Source organism: Aedes albopictus, chromosome 2 (assembly GCF_035046485.1).
Source record: "Aedes albopictus strain Foshan chromosome 2, AalbF5, whole genome shotgun sequence".
NCBI lineage: Eukaryota > Metazoa > Arthropoda > Insecta > Diptera > Culicidae > Aedes > Aedes albopictus.
In genome coordinates, this window is record NC_085137.1 from 196,696,217 (window position 1) to 196,719,850 (window position 23,634).

The following is a 23,634-nucleotide window of genomic DNA, read 5'->3' on the forward strand; positions in this document are numbered from 1 at the left end:
ATTACTCTATAGTTTTTATCCCGAAAGGGTGCGTGATTTCTTGAATATTGAGGATGCTTTCGATAACGTGCCTTTCAATGTCATATTGAAAGTCGCATGACGTCACAACCTCCAATGAGCTATACACTACCCGTCATAAGTACGGACTCACAAAAAGTATTGCAACAATATTGCATCACATTGACTCGCCTCAATATCTCCAAAACTTAAGGACTTACAAAGATGCTGTCTTCAGCAAAGTTATTCAGAAGCCCAAAAGCAACAACTGAAGGCGGCATTTTATAGGTGTTCTGGTTTTTGAGATATCGAGGTGAGTCAGGGCGATGCAATATTGTTGCAATACTTTTTGTGAGTCCGTACTTATGACGGGTAGTGTACGCTCTCTTTACACTTATGCGTTTTACAGTGTCCTTTTCAGGGCACTTATTAAACCCGTTGTGGTATGGGCTATAAGCTCTCGTTGCGCTTATGCGTACATTCCCTCTTCTAGGGCATCCCTTCCTTTTTCATCACCTTTCTCTTTCTGATACCTGATAGCGTACGATGTTCAGCCGAGGAAAGAAAGCACCACAAAAATAGATAAATAGTATGATGAGAATACTACTACTATTTAGCAAAACAGTATGAAACGGAACGATATGCAGAAATTTTAGGGAACTGTCCATGACGTGATTTTTTGTTGTTTCAGAATGTTTTATTAACAAATTTTGAACATAGTAGAATTATTTATATCAATTTACAATGACATTGCATACTCTTAGGTGTTTATTGATGTATGGAGATTTACAGTCCCAACTTACAACATTTGTTCCAGTTTGTAAAAATACACTTCGTTAGGAGATTCAAGGCGAGATTTGGAATCTACTATGATGGATCTACCAAGAATAAGAGGCCATTCATTGAAAACAATAGTTGAAACGAAGTCTTGTTTGAAGGAGTTTACAAATGACAAAAATATCGCCAATTTTTATTTTTCATTCAAAAAGTTAAATGTAAACTCGGTTCTAATGAAAATACGTTTAAGATAGACTTTCACATGTATAGTTTTGATCTACGTTTGTCTTTTTCTTAACTGATTGAAAAGATCATAGTTATAAAATAAAGTATATTATGCCTGTCGTACTATCAAAGTTACCCGCATTATCAAAAATACGATAATTAGTTCATATATGGCAATATTGTCATACGGTACTCTTTATATCATAAACAAATAATAGCACTGCTCAATAAAATTTTAAAAAACTTCGTATTATGAGATGAGAAAAAAAAGAACAGGGTTTAGGAACCCTAGAAGTGTCATGGTGAAAGAATTTTCGAACAATATTGGAACGGGACTTCACAGTTCAAGACCAAAGTTTGAATTGAGAACTTGGGGTGCTCAATTGATATACGCATTAGAGTTTCTAGGGTCCCAAACCCCTATTATTTTTCTTCTCATCCCATAACGCGAACTAGTGTTGAACGGTGTCATGAGTTTCACAAATTCCAAAAGTACAATAAATATTCAAGCAACTTCTCTGAAAATTTAGCAACATTTCATTGAGAGGAATATCAATTATCGTAGTTTGAGAATCTAACTAATATTTCTAAAGTTACAAAATATATATTCATTGCGAGGAATGATTATCATGAGAAATTGAAATAATATTCTATGAAGTTACTACATTTTCAATATACTTTATCATATCTTATATTTTCAAACCACTGTAATTCGCGATCTTTTCATTAAAAAGTTTTCAAATTTTCAGAGAAGTTGTTTGAATGTTGTATCTTTGGAATGGTGTTTGTGAAACTTATTAATATTTGTTTATGATTTGAAGAGCCAATTAAACTTCCTATAACAATATTGCCACATATGAGCTAATTCTATGAAAATAGGGGAAAATCTTCAAACAGTAAACATTTTGGTTTCCTTCGATAAAACATTTTCAAATTTTCGGAGGAGATACTAGAATAGTATATCTTTCGAATGCCGGGTGAAAGTTTGGAGTACATTTTTATTTGTTAATAGTGGTATCAGGCACACCGTGTGTGCATATTTACTCATATAAGAAAATCCTATAGAAATGGCTCAAAATCTTCAAATCACAAAAACTTTAGTTTCCCTCGATGAAACATTTTCAAATTTTCAGAGGAGATTTTTTTTTTCCTCATCTGTAGAGCCTTTTAACCACTGCGTCCATTATTTAGGAATATTGTGGTATGACCCATATTTAATTTGGTGCTAGTCAAATATCCTGTCATAATTGAGCTGTGATGGACAATGGTTGATGTAATGCCTGATCCCAACTAGGCACAACTCGTTTTATGAAGTTTATTACCCTGTTGGGATTACTTCGCCAAATTACCAAGGGCTCTAAAAACCCTTTACCAAAAACCGCCAATCTCTGATTGGATAGTACTCCACAGTTGCAGAGTAAATGTTCAGCAGTTTCGTTTTCCGTTTGACAGAAACGACACTCGGAGGATTGGATTTTTCCAATCTTACTTAGATGATATTTACTCGGGCAGTGACCAGTCATCTCAGAGGAGATACTAGAATAGTATATCTTTCGAATGCCGGGTGCCATTTGGGTGGACTTTTTTTTTGTTAATAACGGTTTTTGGCACACCGTGATAGTGATCAACTTCACCACGCTGATCAACTACCCCCCAGATTATGGTACTCAAATTTGAGTGAATACAACCTATAGTCAAAATTTCGGTTGGGTGAAAAAAAAACTTAAAATTAGGTATTTTTCTCACATGGAAGCAAGCAGGAGCGACCCAACATAAACATCGATTCCATCAACTCAAAATTGGCTTGACGCACGCAACCCCGAAGTTGGATGGAAAGAACTCAGTTTTGGGTAGTTTCGTCTCTCCTGTGGTAACCGAGTTTTTTCTCACACGGTACAACAACGCGGACACACGTCTTAAGTAACCGGTATCGGACCTGATGTTTTCATTATAATCACAGATAACAGACGTTCATTTGATTCGGGGTCGCGAAGCCTAGTGCTGCAGCCGAGGTACTACCTATGGCGGATTGGATTTCCCTTCAGCCTTCTTCAAGTGTTGCTGCGCCAAGCTGCTCTTCCGTTGGTAGGGCCACTGCTAAGGGTTCATTCGAATATTACGTAATGCAACATTTGACAATTTTAGACCCCCTCCCTCCCCCCACGTAACATGTTTTGTATGGAGAATTTTGTATGAAGCGTAACATAAATCTAGACACCCTCTCCACAGACAAACAGACGTAACACCTTCAACGATTTCCATGGAAATCCATCGCCCAGCTCACACTACCATCACCTGGTGGAAAAGTTGCACGAATCACTGTGTTGTGCCATATCGTCAACAGAAGGCGCTAGTGTGAAACGTCAAACGCATAGAAAAACGATGCGCGCCCCTCTGGTTGTGAAAGCCACAACTATGGAAATTTAAAATGATCGTTAAAAGCGTGGTCGATGGAAATTTCACAAGTGTTGCGTCTGTTTGTCTGTGCCCTCTCTCCCCTCTTAGCGCTTCGTAATATTTGAACGAATCCTAACTGCTGTGCGTAGTATTGAGCCACAAGTACCGCAGCAGCTCAATGTATAGCCGTGGCGTTCGACTTCGATGCGCATTTGCCAAAAAGTACACGCGGCAAATCCCTAAGGAAAGAAACAGCCGCGTTTTTTGCTCCCCTTTTACTCATTTCTTATGGGAGATAACATTGCGGCGTTTCCTCAAGTGCGGTTGTTCCTTTCCAAGAGGATTTGCCGCGTGGAATTTCGTGCAAATGCGCATTTGGAACATTTCAAAGGCCGCGCGGTGTTTCATATTCAGCAAACCAGTCAATAATAACCGTCGATTGCTACCACCTTGATTCTAGCTGAGCGTGATGCAGCATTTCTTGCTCAGCCACTGGATGCCGGAACAGACGCTGTTTGAGCCGCACCTCCTTGGTGACCTTATCGACTCTCCGTTTTGTAGCCCACTCCCTGACGTATTGCTAGTGAATTATTTCTGTAAGGCGCCTCCCCGCATTCCTCATCTTTGTTCGATTTTAATAATTGCAAAGATTTTAGGTATAACAAAGGAGGAGGGCTGAGGGGGCTGGTTTGAATAAAGATGTTTGTTATTATTACAACCAATCGTTTGGTTTGTTTTAAATTGCCAAGAACGTTAGGATTAAACTATAATTTGTTCAAAATAAACTATAGAGGGCAGTTGAAAACAACAAAAAAAATGTTTATTTCCCTGTTTGTGAAAACGAAACAACCGACGGATGGTTATTTCCAACCGGACGTTTGTAGAATTTAGACGCCAAACTTCCAGATAAACAACTTTAAATTTTGATAAGAAACAACTGCCCCAGGCAGTAAAATCAAACCAACATTTTGTTTGTGCCAAATTCAACCCGATAATCTGGTTGAATAGGGTCCTAAAATTAAATACGAAATCTCGCTTATATTGAATAATACGATCAAGCATGGTATTCTAATCGGAATTGTACTTTACTCGAACTTGAAAAACAAAGGAATAATGAGAAAATTCGAAATAAGTTAAATGGTAAATAGTTCTACTTTGACATTTGAGGTCAACCTTGTGTGACTGAGCTCGACATTTTTCGCACTGGGATGTCAAAAATGTTCCTGTCTGACAAACACGGTGAAAAAAAATCACTCAATGTATGTGTTATAAGCTAGGGACGAGACAAAAGGCTAAACAAATAAAAATTATATATTTTCAACTACGGTTAATAAAAACGTCAAAAATTGAGTAAAAATGTACTATTGAACCATATATTGTGGTTTAAAACAAGAAACCCGATAGGACTTTAGGAGCCTATTGAACTTAAATTTGTTTGAATTTACTAATTATTTTTCTCCGTGTTGGTGGTTCCGGCACAATAATGGTAACAAATATTAAAAGTTTTTACAACCGATTATGTTTGTTGTTTTGTAATAATTTCTAAAGGTAAAAACAACCGGCCTACCAGTTTGTTTCAAACGACAATTTCAGGTTTAATGCAGCAAAATTTAAATTCAAAACTACTAATTGTTGAGTTTGTAATTCAACAAACGTGTTAGTTGTTTCAAACTACATCGATTCTTCTCCTTGAAGGTTAACTGAGAAAATTATGTCAAGTGATGAGGGCAGATTGTGATGCTAAAACAGCAATATTCAATAAAACAACAACAAAGGGCGTGAAGAAGAAGCAATAAGAGGTCAATAATTTTTAGAATTACTAGGAATTTTTTGCTTAACCTTTATTTGTATCTTACCATCCATGATTGCAGATTATTTAAGTACAATTACAGTTGATCACACGCGCTGCTAGCTAGTTTTAACAATGGCCCAACGAAACATTTTAGTTCTACCAGGCAAAATTGTCTTCCAGTTTGGCTACTTTCAGTTTTCCTAATGGTCCTTATTTTGATGTTTTTTTTCTTTTCAGCTTCATAGAGAACATACACCATACATTAAAAGGCAAAAGTTAATTATTATTGGAGAGACAACTTTCGTGCCATCCCTATCAAGTGTACGATTGCGTGCACACCCCTACAGGCGCATCAGCGGTGGCAACCCCACAGCAGCAGCAGCAGCAGCAGCAGCAAGGCGTAACGCAAGAGGCGCCATTTTATCAAAACCAAAAGTGCTCTCGCTGTGTTAACATCGTTTCGTTTTCAATATATTTTTATTTCGTTTTCTAAATTAAAATACTGCGTTTAAATTCCACTGGAACATTCGTCCCAATAGGTCATGGGCCCAGTTGCGTGAAAGTGCGGTAGTTTAATCACAGAGAACAGACATCCAAGTCCAGTTCCGAAACTGTGTAAGGAATTTAACGGCCATTTGAAATCGGCAACATAAGTGGCAATAGCGTGGCGCTGCAATCGGTTAATTTCCCATACTAATTTAATTCACCACTTGAAATGTTTCAATTCACCACTGACTGTGGCAATATGGTGTTTGGTGGCGTTAGTGTTGTTATCGTGTATTGGTTTGCAACCATACTCAAGTAAAGATTCAAATCCTTACACAACTTTCCGAATGAAATTTGTTCTAGCCTGGATGTCTGTTCTCTGTGGTTTAATTTCGGTAGTTCGTCGCGAATCGTGAATTTTGTTTTTCAATCGAGGGACAGTAAAGTGCGTAGTGCCAGAAACAAAATGGCCGACACGAAGGTCACGATTGAGAAGCTGAACGACCAGAATTATGCCATCTGGAAGTTTAAGATGCGGCTTCTGTTGACGCGGGAGAAAGTGTTAAGTGTGGTGACCGATCCGAAACCTGCAAATGCTGATGCGGCCTGGATCTCGAACGATGAGAAGGCGCAGGCATTGGTGGGGTTGGCGCTGGAGGACACTCAGCTGATTCACGTGATGCAGAAGACGACGGCGAAGGAGATGTGGGATGCTCTGAAAAGCTATCACGAGCGAGCATCTCTCTCTAGCAAGATTCACGTCGTGCGGCAGTTGGTGTCCACCCGGATGCCGGAAAGAGGAAATATGTCGGAACACCTGAAGACGATGGCGGAGCTGCGACTTCGACTCACGGCGCTGGGGGAAGATCTGAAAGATCATTGGTTTGTGGCTTTGATGCTTTCCAGTCTTCCTGCGTCGTACGATGGGCTGATCACTGCCCTTGAGAGCCGGCCGGATGACGATCTCACGGTCGATTTCGTCAAGGGTAAGTTGCTGGACGAAGGTCGTCGTCGCCTGGAGAAGAATCCCGAGAGTGAGAAAGTGTTTGTGACGGAGCCGGCTAAGAAGAAGCCGTTTAGTGCGAAGCAGAAGGTGGCGAAAGTCTGCCACTATTGCAAGAAGGAGGGCCACTTCCGAAAGGATTGCCGGAAGTTCCTCCAGGATCAGCAAAAGGAGAAAGTGTCAGTGGCTGCCGAGCGTAAGAAGGAGTTCGAGATGTGTCTGGCTGCTGGGAGTATTGGTGAAACAGGTGACTGGTATCTTGATTCCGGTGCCACCTCCCACATGACGAACGACGCGTCCTTCCTGGAGAAGATCGACGAGTCCAACGAATCGGTGATTTGCTTGGCTGATGGGAAGACCATCAAATCGACTGGTTCTGGTTCCGGACAGATTTCGTTTGTGAACGGTGAAGGTGCGCGAGTGAAAGTGAAGCTGGGAAACGTTTTCCATGTGCCGTCGCTCGCTGGCAATTTGCTTTCCGTGGGCAAGATCGCAGACCTTGGACTCACTGTGTCGTTCGAAAAGTCCGGGTGCAAAGTGTTGAAGGGAAAGGAAGTTGTTCTGGTCGGTCAACGGAACGGTGGCCTATATCATTTGAAGCGATTTCCCGACAAGGCCCTTCTATCCGAAACTAAGCACAGTGAAAAGTGTGAACACTTGTGGCATCGTCGTCTGGGGCACCGCGATCCGAAGGCTGTAACGAGAATAGTGCGTGAGAAACTTGGTCACGGTCTGGACATTACGCAGTGTAGCGTGACATCGGTGTGTGGGCCCTGTTGCGAGGGGAAGATGAGCCGGGACTCCTTCCCGAAGGCGTCGAAGAGCCGAGCTAGTGAGGTTGGCGAACTTGTGCACAGTGACTTGGGCGGGCCGATGGAAGTGGCAACGCCGCGGGGAAATCGTTACTACATGGTGCTGGTGGATGATTACAGTCGCTATTCGGTAGTGTACTTGCTGCAGCACAAGTCCGACGCGGAAGTGAAAATTCGTGAGTACTGCAATATGATGAAGAATCAATTTGGTCGTTTCCCCAAGTGTATCCGGTCGGATGGGGGTGGCGAGTACTCCGGTAGTGCGTTGAAGACGTTTTTCGCGGATAATGGCATCGTGCATCAGATGTCGGCCCCGTATTCGCCGCAACAGAACGGTGTGGCTGAACGGAAGAACCGCCACCTCAAGGAGATGATGCGTTGTATGTTGGCTGAATCGAGCTTGGAGAAAAAGTTCTGGGGCGAGGCGATCAACACTGCAAACTATTTGCAGAATCGCTGTCCGTCGTCATCAATCGTGGGTACACCGTACGAGTTGTGGAACAAGAAGAAACCATCGTACATCCATCTGAAGATCTTCGGTAGTGAGGCATACGTGCATGTTCCGAAAGAAAAGCGAAGGGCGCTTGATGTGAAATCCGTGAAACTAGTGTTCGTTGGGTATGAAGAGGGTCGAAAGGCATATCGCTTCCTGGATGTGCAGACGGGGCACATCACCATCAGTAGGGATGCGAAATTTCTTGAGCTGTGTGGTGTTAAGGAAGCCGTCCGCGCGGAACCTGTAGCGTCAGGAGGAGTGATTGAAGTGCCCTTGTCGTCGCCTCCAAGTGAGCCGGACCTGGAAGAAGATAACGGTGAATTTTCGGACGTGAACAGTGTGGGATCGGATATCGATTCGGATACTTATGGAAGTGCTTCTGAGGACGAATCCTTTCATGGGTTTTCGGTGGATGAGATCGCTCGGCGTTCGCAGCGTTCAACGAAAGGAATTCCTCCGAGCAGGCTGATAGAAGAAATCTTCGTGGCTGAAACTGCGGCGGGGGATGAAGTGGAACCGAAGAGTCTGAAGGAAGCGCTGGCCTGTGATCAGAAGCTGCAGTGGCAATCGGCAATGCGGGATGAGCTGAAGTCTCATTCAGACAACGGGACTTGGGATCTGGTCGACCTACCTGCAGGTCGGAAGCCTGTCGGTTGCCGCTGGGTGTTCAAACTGAAGCGGAATGCAGCTGACCAGGTGGTGAAGCACAAAGCTCGTCTGGTAGCGCAGGGTTTCTTGCAAAAGTTCGGCGAAGACTACGACGAGGTGTTTGCTCCGGTGACAACTCACTCAACTTTTCGGCTTCTGTTGGCGTTGGCGAGTAAAAGGCGAATAACACTCAAACATTTTGATGTGAAAACCGCCTACTTGCACGGCCAACTTGATGAGGAGTTATACATGGTGCAGCCACCCGGTCACGTGGTCAAAGGCAAGGAGAACAAGGTGTGCCGTTTGAGGAGGAGTATTTACGGGCTGAAGCAGTCCGCAAGATGCTGGAACAAGCGGCTGGATGCAGTCCTGAAAAGCATGGGCTTCGAGCAGAGCACAGCGGATACCTGTTTGTACACGAAGAAAGTGAATGGGAAAATGGTGTATCTGCTGGTTTATGTGGACGATATTCTCGTCGGTTGCGAGGACAATTCGGAAATTGATGTGGTGTACAAACTACTGAAAAAGTACTTTGACATGACGGATCTCGGTGATTTGAGTTATTTTCTTGGCATGGAAGTTGAAAAAGAAGCAAACGGGTACAGTGTGTCGTTAAGGGGGTACATTGATCGTGTTGTGGACAAGTTCGGACTTCGTGACGCCAAATGTGCGAAAACTCCGATGGACACCGGATACGTAAAAGAAGAGGACAAAAGTAGTGCATTGAGTGATGGGAAGCAATATCGCAGTCTCGTTGGTGCCTTGCTATACATAGCGATCTGTGCTCGACCGGATGTGGCCGTGAGTGCGTCGATACTCGGACGCAAGGTAAGTGCACCAACCGAGGCGGACTGGGTAGCAGCGAAGCGAGTCGTTCGCTATCTGAAGGCGACAAGGGATTGGCGTTTGCAGTACAGCAATTCTGGTGGCGACCTGGACGGATTTTCTGATGCGGATTGGGCGGGCGATATTCGTTCCAGGAAGTCGACCACTGGTTTTGTCTACCGGTACGCTGGCGGCGCAGTTTCTTGGTGCAGCCGGAAGCAGTCGAGTGTCACTCTGTCTTCGATGGAGTCGGAGTACGTGGCACTAAGTGAAGCGAGTCAGGAGTTGGTATGGCTTCTGAAGTTACTCAACGATTTGGGTGAACCGTACGACGGGCCTGTGAAAGTGATGGAGGACAACCAGAGTTGCATCGCATTTGCAAGCTCGGAGCGAACCACCCGGCGCTCGAAGCATATCGAGACGCGGGAGAACTACGTGCGGGAGTTGTGCCATGACGGGATTATCAAGCTGGAGTATTGCCCTACGGAAGATATGGTAGCGGATATTCTGACGAAGCCCCTTGGTACGATCAAGCAGAGGAAGTTTTCGGAGATGATGGGGTTGTCAGTCAGCAAGTGGTGGCAACAAAGGTTGAGGAGGAGTATTGGAGAGACAACTTTCGTGCCATCCCTATCAAGTGTACGATTGCGTGCACACCCCTACAGGCGCATCAGCGGTGGCAACCCCACAGCAGCAGCAGCAGCAGCAGCAGCAAGGCGTAACGCAAGAGGCGCCATTTTATCAAAACCAAAAGTGCTCTCGCTGTGTTAACATCGTTTCGTTTTCAATATATTTTTATTTCGTTTACTAAATTAAAATACTGCGTTTAAATTCCACTGGAACATTCGTCCCAATAATTATAAAATACCAATTTCATATAAAACAAAACTAAACTCAGGGTACAGCAATGAGCCGAAGCAAGGTTTACTAGCAAAGATTTACAAGCGAACTATTGGTTTGATTGCGTTTGATCTGAACGTTTTTTCGGGGTTACACGGTAGAAAATCACAAACGTATTATAACGAAAGACAATCATATCAAGAAGTATATCATCATTTACATACCAGCCACTCAAAATGTGGGAATATACGACGTTTCAGCATTCAGCCAAGCTGATGCCTTTTGGCCTTCTAGAAAATTGGTTTAAATTAAAAGGTACTTAATGTAGTATCTGAATGTCATTACGCTCCCAAATTCATCTTTTTTTTCGAAAACAAGATCTTAGTATGCTGATTGATTCTGTTCTTTTTGTTTCCATCTACTCACTTCTAAAAAAAATACAAAAATAAGATGCAATTCATTCCTTTGCTTAAAGTAGGATGAAAATAGGTGCGTACAATTAAAAAGACACGGATACCTGCATGGATACCTTATCTGATAGGATAGTTTATTTTTTCTTGGTGATTCTATAGTTTTTGTTTGGATTAGTATTTCCAACATTTCCTAAACTTCAGTTTAACTTTAATAATGCCTAAGTTTGTAAACAAATAATAATCTTAAAATAAATATAAAATGCATTACTTACCCAAGCATTTATAGGGGAATACCATTGAAGTTCAATCAAATTTAAATATCAGACTCTAACGTTTAACTTTGAAATTGGCATTTCATCATTAACTTTGTTGGTTCCAAATATAGACAGAAGTTGAAAGGCAATGATATCACATTCTTCCACAGTTCTAATTCCCATTTCTAAACACTACACAGCCTTAAGATTTAAGAAGTACAACCGACGATTCCACCCCTATTTAACCTTCTTCCATGGCACGTAAACCCTCGGCTCGATCCGTGCTAACTGCTGATGTTGACCGACGATAGCCTGCAGCCAGTGCTGCTCCCGGTACTCCAGTTGAAATTCTTCACATGTTTCAAACAGCACCTGATACAGCTGCGGTAGTATTCCGTGATCCAGCGTAGGAAACAAATGGTGCAAACAGTGATCCCCAAAACCAACTAGCACCTTGAATTGCGATCCCTTGAGATCGGTCCGATCGATGATGGCCGCCAGTTGATACACGCCAAAGTCGATGTCCGCTCTGCAATGGGATAAAGGGATGGAAAATAGATGCGGTTCTGAAAGTCCCGGCCAACTTACGGAATCAAATCTCCCGAATGTACTATATCCGGGTGATGATGAGCTGCATGTAAACCAATGGCTCCAAAAACAAGCCCAGCGACCTGCACTATCACGAACCAGATTTTTAGGACATCAAAGATGTCACTATTGCTGGAGACCCACATGGCGAGCGGTAGTAGCACGGGTATCGCATCGTCGGCGTAGAATGTATTCTTTCTCGTTAAAATGGTTTCCAGTAAACTTGATCAATTAAGGAAAACAATTAGGATTTGTAAAATGCAAGTCAATCTGAGTTATATTTTACCGTTTTCCAACTTCAGCCAGACACATGGTAGTATATATCAGCGGACCATATACCCACGAACCGAACCTTTGGAACAGATTTTTACCAGCAGCACTCGGAAACCAACAAAGAAATGGTTCAAAAAACGATATTTCCAAATCCAACTTTGAATTGGGATACAAATGGTGTGACAGCGCATGCGATACTCGCCATTCCCTAGAATGATAACTCCATAAGCAAGTATTTTCGTGTTAATAACGCATGCAAACCTATAGCTGAAAAACGCCAAATTGAAAGCCATCATTCGCCAGTTGTCCTTCCGATGCAGGAAGTTGTGCGCGCAGTTCATCGTCCAAGCCACCAGCAATCCTGCCAGTGCCGCCAGCAGATAACTGTTCCAATTTAGAGCCAAACAAGCCAAAACGAAAGATCCACAAAGCAAGGAATCCAAAATCAGTTCCGAAGTTTGCGCTGGTTGGTTGTTGACCGTCGTCAGCTTTTCGGCCACTCGACGCTTCAACGTTTTGTAGAATCCATCCTTGTGGAACGTCAGGCGGACATTTCTGGGAGATCGAGCCGCGCGGATGTAGTACCGTGGCAGGAGCTGTTCTGGTCTGGCTCCGATGTGATGGACCTCGAAGGCTTCCGTGATGTCCGTTCCCTGGAGTAGATAGAGTACAGTATACAAGAACCTGCACTCACCTGTACGTAGACGGCCATCAAGCTCATATTATTCGATTCTATCAGTTTTTAAGTTCATTAAATTTTGAGATTTCTATGGAATGTTAGTTTTTGTATCAATATTCTATTTTCTAGAAAATGAACAGTCAGCGAACTTAAAACTTGCTAGAAGCATCTCACAAGACCAACCAACCTTAGTGAACCGGATCCATTCGGATCCGCCCGGATGGCACTCGATAAACTCCGTTAGATCGTACAGCGAATCGTGTATACGCCAGAGGCCTTCCGCATCGTCATCACGTCGTTTTCCCTTCAACCACTGGGTTACTGTTCGCAGTGGTTTCCGATAGTAGGAAGGTGGTTTAGCGGTGATGAATTTGGTCATGGGAGTATTGTTGTTGTCGGCGGCACATGCCCCATCGCTATCACCATCCGGTGTTGCCACCACGGTGGTTGTGGTGGTGACTGAAGACGTTTCAGTCCACGGATAGCTCGCCATGATGTCCTGTGAGTTGGGAAACAGAATTAAATTGGCAATACTCTATAGATTAATGGCTACGCAGTCTTCGGCTTCAAAAAACGAGTTTTATTATTCACCCGACGTTTCTACACGGGGATAGTGTCTTCCTCAGGGGGGAAATAAATATTAATGTTTTTGGTCAACTATTTTGTCTAACTTTAACTGTTTCGTTTTGTGTCGTTTTTGGTAAATGACTTCGGGATCACTTAAACAATTTAAAGGTTTTTTTACTGGTTTTTGACAAAAAAAATCGTTAAACTGTTTAAGTGATTCCGAAGTCATGTACCAAAAACGACACAAAACGAGACAGTTAAAGTTAGACGTTTGACCAAAAACGTTATTATTTATTTTCCCCCTGAGGAAGACACTATCCTCGTCTCGAAACGTCGGGTGAATAATAAAACTCGTTTTTGAAGCCTAAGACTGCGTAGTCGATTTCCAACAGCAATTAGCAATGCTTTACAAACTAAGCTTATTTAGAGACAAGCGACCAAACAGGAATCGCTATTGGGAACACCCTACACTTCAACCAGAGCACTCCCCATACACTCCAATGTGCAGTAATATTGCGCTTCTTCTTCTTTATGGCTCTACGTCCCCACTGGGACTTGGCCTGCCTCGCTTCAACTTAGTGTTCTTCGAGCACTTCCACAGTTATTAAATGAAGGGCTTTCTTTGCCTGCCATTGCATGAATTTGTATATTGTGAGGCAAGTACAATGATACACTATGTCCAGGGAGTCGAGAAAATTTTCCCGACCGGAACGGGAATCGAACCCGCCGTCTCCGGATTGGCGATCCATAGTCTTAACCACTAGGCTAACTGGAGACCCCGTAATATTGCGCATCGTAGTGCAAAATGTGTGTTGGAGAGATGGATTGTTAATACTTTTATGCAATTCAGTATCATAATTTACATTTTATTTGACTCATTTCGGTATCATACTGGCCATTTTTTCCGAACTTGCTCATTATGCAACTGAAATGAGTTGCATAATGAAAAATAGTTGTATAATGTTCATAATGCAACTCATTTGAGTTGCATTATGAACATTATGCAACTCAAATGGGTTGCATTATGAAAAAAACATTGCATAAAATTTTGTATGGAACTCGTTGCAAAACTCGATTTTTTCAGCACTCTTCGTATTTATCCAACTCGGCAAGCCTCGTTGGATAAATGTACGACTCGTGCTGAAAAAATCAACTTTTTGCAACTCGTTACATAAATAACTATTACGTAACCGCAGGAGTCTCGCAAGGTTCCATTTTGCGCGCAGTGCTATGGAATGTCATGTACGACGAGGTGTTGAGGTTAAAGTACACTTCGTTGCCGATATTATACTGGATATCTACGGTAAGTCGATCGAAGAAGTGGAATTGAATGCTGCCCTTTCGGTTGCAGTTGTGGAGTAGTTGATGAGATTAAGGAAACTGGAATTGGCACACCACAAAACTGAGGTCGTGGGTGTGAACAACCGAAAGTTGGAGCAGCAAGTGGTGATCAGTAGTGTAGGCGATTGCATTATCACTTCGAAGCGCTTCGTCAAACACTTGATGATCGACGATAAACTTACCTTCGGAAGCCACGTTGATTATGTCTGCATAAAAGCCTCCACAACTATAGCGGTACTGTCCCGGATAATGTCCAATAGCTCAAGCTTCTGGCTAGTGTCGTCTCATCCATACTAACGTATGGCGGCCCAGTTTGGAGCACAGCGTTAAGTACCAAAAGCTACCGTGGTAAGCTGGAACGTACTTTATTTTTTGGGCTGTTCGGGCTTGTTTGGAAGATAACCATCAATGTTAACTTCTTTTCCCGATCAGCCTAGAAAGCTGTGTAGTGTCGGTAGCGGGTTGTCACAATTGGCTAAGAAAAACACTACGGACCACCTGATCCAGTGGTAAGAGTTCACTAAACGGGTGACCCCTAATTCATGGAGTTATGCGGCTTTATGCTTACCGTGCCAAGGAATGAATGGTTAGAGGGGTCTAATAAAAACCTAACCACAAACGGAGCCTGTGGAAAATAAGGGCGTCCTCCACAGTATTACGCCCTTCAGGTATCAGGTATCAAAAGGCCGGCTCCAGAGGAACGTTATCCTCCATTTGGGACATTTGTGCCATCGCCATACATATGAGCCTATTTCATCATTTACCTGAGGAAGAATGGGACAAGGGATGGGAATTGGGAAAGGGAAAGATGATGAAATAGGAAGGGGTGCCCTAAAAGAGGGAATGAACGCATAAGCGCAACGAGAGCTCATAGCTCATACCACAACGGGGTTAATCAGTGCCCTGAAAAGGACACTGTAAAACGCATAAGCGAAAAAAGAGCCTATAGCTCATTGGAGGTAGCTTGCGACGTCATGCGACTTTCAATATAACATAGAAAGGCACGTCATCAAAAGCATCCTCAATATTCAAGAAATCACCCAAGCAAAAACTACGTTTGAGCGAGTGCTTTCTTGAAAACGTATACAACTTTGTGTAAAAGAGTCACTGTGGACATCCCAAATTAGGAGACATGTGAGTTCACATGAACAGGCATGTTAGCCAGACGAACATCACAGATGTGATAATCGACAATGCGTTTCGAGCATTTCAGAAAGAACGACGTAACCAGATAAATCTGGAAGTTATTCCTTCTTTTTACAACGCATGCACCCTTTCGGGATAAAATTACAGAGTAATTTCACGCCATGAAAATGCCGAATAGAAAACTACAAGAGTTCAAAACATGTTTGAAAAACTCAAATCCCTCTGGAGAAAAATAGGACAAAGCCCCAATTGCTCCAGGAGATTTGAAGTAAGCAGAGCTTTTTAGTGCCCACTAAATCGATTCTATAGCTACAATCTTCGGGGTAGAAGCTAAAGATTCGTAGCTATACAAAATACTGGTTTATCCGAAGATATTTAGAACTTGAACAGGTCCGAGTTCCATTCAGGAATACCCTTTTCGGTCCGCACAGACCGCAGAGGACAAGCTATGGTATACCACAATGAAGGGCGTTGTAATAACAAAACCATAATGAAACTCTCTTGGAGTAGCAATGGAAGCGAGTTATCCATAAAATCGCAACCAATTATTACAGGTTCCCTAGCTTGTTGAGCAGGGACGCCTGAATACGCAAAGTTTGCGAAGGAACACTCCAAATTGCAAAAAGGTCAAATGGAGAGTCCTCATCTGACACATGCCAATCAGTCAACTCATGACAAATTCTGCTCATGCAGAGTTGGGTTAGGTGCAATTCTATGTTAAGTTAACCATGAACTGTACTATACCTAAGTATTCCATCAAAGTGAAGCATCTCAAACCAATGTTTAAGCTACTTCAGATGCCAAATATCAGCGAAAAGATGCTGAAAACAAGAACTTGCTTGAAGGCATCCATAAGGAAAGGTTGAAACATACTGTTAACGTTATTCTAAAATATAGCATGCTCGAGGCACGACCCTTCATTTATAATGAAAGAAGCAAAGCTGGGTTCACAAGGTAACCTATACAGAAGTTACCCTACGAAATTGAACTTTTTGAAGTAGATCCACTTGGGCTACATACGCTTTTTACGCTGAAAATTGATCTGAGGTTTCCTTGTCGTAGCCACTACCCATACTAGACAGGATTACACTCTTCACAATCACAGCACAAAAAGGAAACATCAATGACGAACCAAATCGGTGTCAATTGAAAAACGCCAATGGCGAAAACGCATTAAGTGAGCCCATATAGGCAGTAATGTAAGCTAATTAACAACATTTGAATAACCGCGCCCTTATTTAGCCTCAAATTTGAGACTTAAGAAGGGCAACTGATTATCTCGGAGAAACACAAGGTCCACTGCACCATTGATCCGGTTAGCGCAGTAAGGGCGTTATACTGTGGAGGACGCCCTAATTCTCCACAGGCTCCGTTTGTGGTTAGGTTTTTATTAGACCCCCCCTAACCATACATTCTTTGGCACGGTAAGCATAAAGCCGCATAACACCATGAATTAGGGGTCACCTGTTTAGTGGACTCTTACCACTGGATCAGGCGGTCCGTAGTGTTATTCTTAGCCAATTGAGACAACCGCTACCGACACTACACAGCTATCTAGGCTGATCAGGAAAAGAAGTTAACATTGATGGTCAACTTCCAAACGAACCCGAACAGCCGTATGAATGGTTAGAGGGGTCTAATAAAAACCTAACCACAAACGGAGCCTGTGGAGAATTAGGGCGTCCTCCACAGTATTACGCCCTTACTGCACTAACCGGAGCAATAATGCAGTGGACCTCGCGTTTCTCCGAGATAATCAGTTGCCCTTCTTAAGTCTCAAATTTGAGGCTAAATAAGGGCAAGATTATTCAAATGTTGTAAATTAGCTTACATTACTACCTTTATGGTTTCGCTTAATGCGTAGATGTTTCCTTTTTGTGCCGTGATTGTGGAAAGTGTAATCCTGTCTAGTTTGGGTAGTGGCTACGGCTAGGAAACCTCAGATCAATTTTCAGCGTAAGAAGCGTGCGTAGCCCAAGTGGCTCTACTTCGAAAAGTTCATTTTCGTAGGGTAACTTCTGTATAGGTTACCTTGTGAACCCAGTTTGCTTGTTTCATTATAAATGAAGTGTCGTGCCTCGAGCATGCTATACCTTAGAAAAACGTTAACAGTATGTTTCAACATTTCCTTATGGATGCCTTCAAGCAAGCTCTTGTATTCAGCATCTTTTCGCTGGTATTTGGCAGTATTGCTATGATGATTACATCATCCAAAATAGCTCGAACATTAATTTGAGATGCTTCAGTTGGATGGATTACTTAGGTAGTAAGGTACCCCGGGGCAAGTGAGAATCCGGGGCAAGTGAGACCTACTGCTATAATTTGTTTTATTTGTTAGTTTCAAGGCAAACATTCTTCACAGAAAACATAGGTATCACACCAACGGATACTTTTAATTCAAAAATTTTTATTGTTCTCACCATAAAGAGACCATATATGTTATTGTTGTTCTTTCGTAATTTTCAATTCACTAAGTGAGATTAACGTAGTCTACTACATTCGTCTTTAAAAAATATAATAACTAACAAAGTAACTCTTTTTCGGTTTCAGGATAATATTTGGAGTGCTTGCAAATTATTTTAAGCGAAAAAGCTGTAATTTATTTTTATTTATTACCTTTTGTTGACTGCTCTCACTTACCCCAGTGCATTACAGCATCTGGGGTAAGTGAGACCTATGAGAGTAAACAAACACAATTTCATAGTTTGATCTCGCTTTCTTCAGTCGAAATTTACACAAAAGTGAAGTAAAAATCGGCGCCTTAAGTAATCAATCGTTGAATTATACTTAATTACTTTCTTATTTACTTGTTTTAGTAGAATTTTTCGAAATCATCTATTTTTCATATTTTCGTTCAAGCAATTTCTATTTTTTTTTTTTTGGTTTCGCTGCATAATGATTTTTCTGAGTGTTAAGAAACCGGTTACAAAGTATGAAAAAATTGGAAAACGATTTTTCTGAAGTTCACGGTTAGAAATCTTTATTTAATGATCGTAAAATTATTTAAGGGAAAACATAACACCTGTAAATCTTGAAAAATCTTTGGCGAGACTCATCAACTACGTAGTATGAAAAATAAGTTTGGGAGTCTATGCATTTAACCTTAGGGCGCTTTTTGTTTTAATAAAATCAATTTGTTTTGTACGAGCTGCTAGAGTTGAATCATTTTTTTTTTCAGTGATTCGTATAATATGTCACGTAATTTATGCACGATACCACAAAACTTTTCCAACATTAATCGCTGAACATAGTTATTCGCATAAGATATTTGTAATGTATACTACCTTATATATATGCAGCAACTATATTAAGCCATTTGTACAAAAAAAACCCGAATAGGTCCCACTTGCCCCGTGATACGGAGAAAATGAAGATCTGCTACACTTTTCATTATATGCATAATATATAGAATGTAAAACATTTAAAGCAGTTTTAATGCCCGTTAATAAGAAGAAATATACCAACAATGTCTTTTAGAACCATTGAAATTATAAAATTATTTATGTTTAGAATTTTTTGGCTTGACAAACCCAAACTAGCATTTTTTTAGGTCCCACTTGCCCCGGAGTACCTTACAGTTCATGGATAACTTAACATAGAATTGCACCTAACCCAACTCATGAGTTGACTGATTGGCATGTGTCAGATGAGGAGTTTCCATTTGACCTTCTTTGCACTTTTGAGTGTTCCTTCGCAAAATTTGCGTATTCAGGCGATCCTGCTCAACAAACTAGGGAACCTGTACTAATTGGTTGCGACCACATTTTATGGATAACTCGCTTCCATAGCTACTCCAAGAGAGTTTTATTGTGGTTTTGTACCTACAACGCCCTCCATTGTGGTATACCATAACTATTGCTTTGAAAGAAGCTTGTCCTCTGCGGTCTGTGCGGACCGTAAGAGGTATTCCTGAATGGAACTCTGATCTGTTCAAGTTCAAAATATCTTCGGATAAACAATTCGTTTGTATAGTTACGAATCTCTAGCTCCCGCTTGAGAATTATAGCTATACTAGCTGTACCCGGCAAACTTTGTCTTGCCTACTTGGTTTTTTGACGTTTCAAGTCCCTAGCCAAGCGACCAAGTCCCCGTTCAAAATGTATGAAAACCCGATTTTCAAAAACTCTCAATTTTCCTATGTTTTAGGCCTCATAAACCTTCCTTGGGTGAAAACTAACAGAACAAAACTTAGACGACCCAAATCGGACCACCCGTTCGCAAGTTATGCGCGGTCCCACGTATGCCACTGCATTTTTATATATATAGACTAGCTGACCCGGCAAACTTTGTGTTGCCCCATTTTAATAGTGGATCTTTCTTTACGACACTTTAGATCGGTTTAGTTCTGATGGTTTTGAATATCTTCTGTTCTCATATAACTTATGATATTTTCTCAATTTTTCTAATGTTTTTGTTTATTTTCTTAATGTTAATGCTCTCACCCTGAGAACAAATTGAACAATTCAAAAACCTTGTTGATCATTTCTTTCGTTTATTAGTTTTTATGGCTACAAATGATATGTAAATCATTGTGTGTATTGATTGGAAGGTTGTCTGCAGAAGCACTTTATCTTCCATTTGAATCATTTGACTTTATCTTATTTTATCTCTGGTTAATTTTTTTATGTGAAGGCCTATTCTTTCATAACAGTTCAAAAGAACAGCCTATTTCAAAAGAAGGAAAAATCTCAGATAAAGAATGCTGTTTTGTGGTTTGGTTGCTAACCAACTCTTTATCAATGTATCTTAAAGGGACAAATCGACCATAGAGTTCACAGTTCAACTGCCATAAACTACACAACAGCGCCACTCGAAAGAAAAACCTTCAATAAAAAGAAGGAAACATTTTGGTATGTTGTAAATTTTAGCAGATGGTCCTTAACCTTAGTAAGGTCTTGGGGTCTTTTTTGACCTCTTTCAAATTTCAATTCTCTGTAGCTTTTGTTTAACGAATCCTAGCAATCTGAAATTTTCTGACAATTATTTTTTTGTGGAAATAAACCTTTCCCAAAAATCAAAAGCATTGAATGACCCCTAGGGGCGCTCCCATAAAAAAAGTTACAAATAAGACCCTGGGGTCATTTTTGACCCCAAACTTTGGACAGCTCGCAAAAATAAGTGGCTTGACCGATTTTGGATCTCTTTGGCTCAAATGAAAGGGGCACAAGTCTAGTTTTCAAAACCACCGGAGAAATCCGGATTCGGCCACTGTGGCCACCGGGAACCTGCTTCAACTGAAAAATGCCGCTTTTGAGACCCTAACTTTGGCAAGCTATAACTTTGCAACCAAACAAGTAATCAGGACCGTTCAAGGGTCGATGGAAAGGTATTCACGTGGGCTTTGATTATAGACATTAATATTGACTAATTATTGAGAACCGGTTCAGGAAATCCGGAACATCCGAAATTTTAGTTTTCATCATTGCTATGTGCTTGAAAATCCACAAATGTATTCCCTTTATGCATTTTATTGCATTACTTCTCTGCGCGCTTCACTGAAATGAGATACATATTGTTTATAACCATTTTTGAAGGGTTCTGGGCAGGTCTGGTCAATGCGGAACGGGTTACAGGGACTCCGGAAGGTGGTCAATTAGGTAACGACAATGAACTTCGTATAGTTTTCGCTCCAAAACCCGGCGCCACATGGTGCAACCTTCGTGGATTTTCATATCTGTTGTTCACAAAGAGATCGATAGTCATCTTCTTCTTCTTCTTGGCGTACCATCCCTACTGGAAAAATCCTGCTTCTCAGCATAAGTGTTTTATGTGCACTTCTACTAGTATATACTGAAAGTTTTCTCTGCCAATCATTAGTTTACATATGTATATCGTGTGGCAGGCACGAAGATACTATATGCGCATGGGAGTAAGAGTAATTTCCCTTACGAAAAGTTCCTAGGCCAACCGTAAATCGAGCCCGTCACCCTCAGCATGGTCATGCTAAATGCCTTTGGGGCCAGCTATGGCTATAGGGGCCCAAATGAATAGTCATATTGGTTCCACATGGTCACCGGAGTGGCCACCGGAGCAATCCATATTGTATTACTCTCAGATTTTTACAACAAATGTAGGCTTCGACAGCTAAATTAAAATCATTTACATTTATAATTTGTAATGTTTTGGTATAAAAAGGAACAAATGATGACTGTGAAGATTACAAATTGGGTTGCAAACGTTGGAGCCAAAAAAAAAAAAAAAAAATCGTAGGCCAATTTATTATGCAAGCCAGACTAAAGTTCGTTCAAAGATCAAAGATGATCTCGATCATTCCCGGCCATGGTCACCAGAGAAACTGTTCTACAGCATAAGTAGACATTTAGCAGCTGACCTCATATTGTTTTCCACACTTGAGGTGCAAAGTGTGAGAAACCAATCTGTCAATGGATTATTGTAGCCAACTTTTTCGTTACTCACCGCATCAAAACAAAAGCGCCACCGTATATGGAATGAAACACGTTGACAGCAGTCGAGTTACGTCAAACACACAAGGCTACGGTGGCGCTATCTGCTCTTTTCATAGCGGCCGTTTGAGTTATTTTAGTGATCCATTGGTTCTTTGTGATCAAAGAATTGATTATAAAATGATTCCGTACTTTAGGAAATGAAGTTTTCCGTGCTTTAGAAATAGAAGTTATTCTGAGAATAACTCCAAAAGCTTCACCAGGAATTTCTCCAGAAGATGCACTGAGAATTTTTGTAGGAGTCACACCGGGTATCTCTTCTTGAGGGATTCGCCGATAAATTATCTAAAATTTCCGCGGATTTATCTAAGAGTTTCCCGGAGAATCTATTGAAGGAATTGCGGGTCGATCTCCTTCGGAACTCATGGAAAATTTATGGCAAAAAATTCCGAAGGAACTCTTGAAGAAATTTTCGGACGACCACCCGAAGAAATGTCCTGAGAGATTACTGAACGAAATTTTAGAGATCTACTGAAGAACTTTCTGCTAGAAAGATTCTTAGTAGAAACCCTAGAAGAATTAGGGGTGGAACTCTTAGGACAATTCCTGTGGAAGTCCTTGAGGAATTCCCAACTAACATTTTTGCTGTATAAGAGCTTAAAGAGCATTCGTCCAAAGGCGTTTGTTCTATAAGCTGCTATGCGGCTACGTTTGTTAGTATGGTTCCTGGTGGATGTTAGTTTTTTTTTTAATTAAAAAAATAATAAAATTATCTTTTGGTAGAATTACTGGTGAAACGCCTGGTAATTTTTTACAGAATTTCCCGGTAAAGCTTCTTGATGATTTTCAATAGGAAATCTTAGAGGGATTCCCGATGAAAATCCCAAAAAAATCGAATAAAAGTCTTTGAAGAATTCCATGTAGAGCATCCATATAAACTTTAAACCAGAAACATTGGGCATTTAGTGGCACTCCTAGAGGATTTCTCGGTGAAACTCCTCTGAGTGTACCTACTATAAATTCTAGAGGAATATCCGGTGTAACTATTGTAAATTAGAGTGGAATTTCAGGAGGAGCTAGAGGAATTCACGAAGCATCTGTGATGCAAAGCTCCTACAGTTGTTCACAGCAAAACTCTTGGAGGCAGATGGATCTTTCAGAAAAATTTACGGTTAAACTTCTTAACAAATTTACGGTGAAAATCTGAGAAAAATTAGAGCGGAACTCTAGATTTACACACAAGAAAATGCGTCATGGAGGGGTGGGGAGGGTACGAAAATTGAGATTTATGTATTACGTAATAAATTGATGCTGCCTAGATTAATTTCCAAAGGAACTCCTAGTAGACTTTCCGCTGAATTTTCTGCGGAAATTTTAAAGCACTATATAGTGAAACTTGCAGAGAAATTCTCGATGGAATTCCTGCAGGAATGTATGGTGTAACTGCTAAAGCAATTACTTAGAGAAATTCTTAGTGGAGTTCCTAGAGGATTTTCCAAAGGTATTTTGAAAAGAAATTTCCACAAGTATTCTCGGCGGTACTCCTGTTAGGAAAGTATCTCCTGTGAATTAAACTATCAAAGGAATTCCTGACAGAATTTCCCTAGGGATTAAAAGTTTATCTCCTAGTGGAAATTCGCGGCGGAACACATAGAGAAGTATTTCGAGGAA

General features: G+C 41.3%; 1 protein-coding gene across 3 annotated transcripts in view; it reads right to left on the bottom strand.

Annotated features, from left to right (window-relative positions):
• Window positions 1–10,394: 10,394 nt before the first annotated feature.
• The window catches only part of LOC109429397 (cytochrome b5-related protein-like), a 59,415-nt gene continuing 46,175 nt past the window's right edge, over window positions 10,395–23,634 (bottom strand). For all 3 annotated transcript variants that reach the window (XM_062850955.1, XM_062850956.1, XM_062850954.1), the window contains 5 exons: window positions 12,693–13,004; window positions 12,088–12,479; window positions 11,840–12,034; window positions 11,554–11,775; window positions 10,395–11,494 (listed from right to left, as the gene is read on the bottom strand). In XM_062850955.1, coding sequence (XP_062706939.1) covers window positions 11,203–11,494; window positions 11,554–11,775; window positions 11,840–12,034; window positions 12,088–12,479; window positions 12,693–12,998 — 1,407 coding nt within the window. In that variant the 5' untranslated portion in view covers window positions 12,999–13,004 and the 3' untranslated portion in view covers window positions 10,395–11,202. The remainder of the gene's footprint in view (window positions 11,495–11,553; window positions 11,776–11,839; window positions 12,035–12,087; window positions 12,480–12,692; window positions 13,005–23,634) is intronic.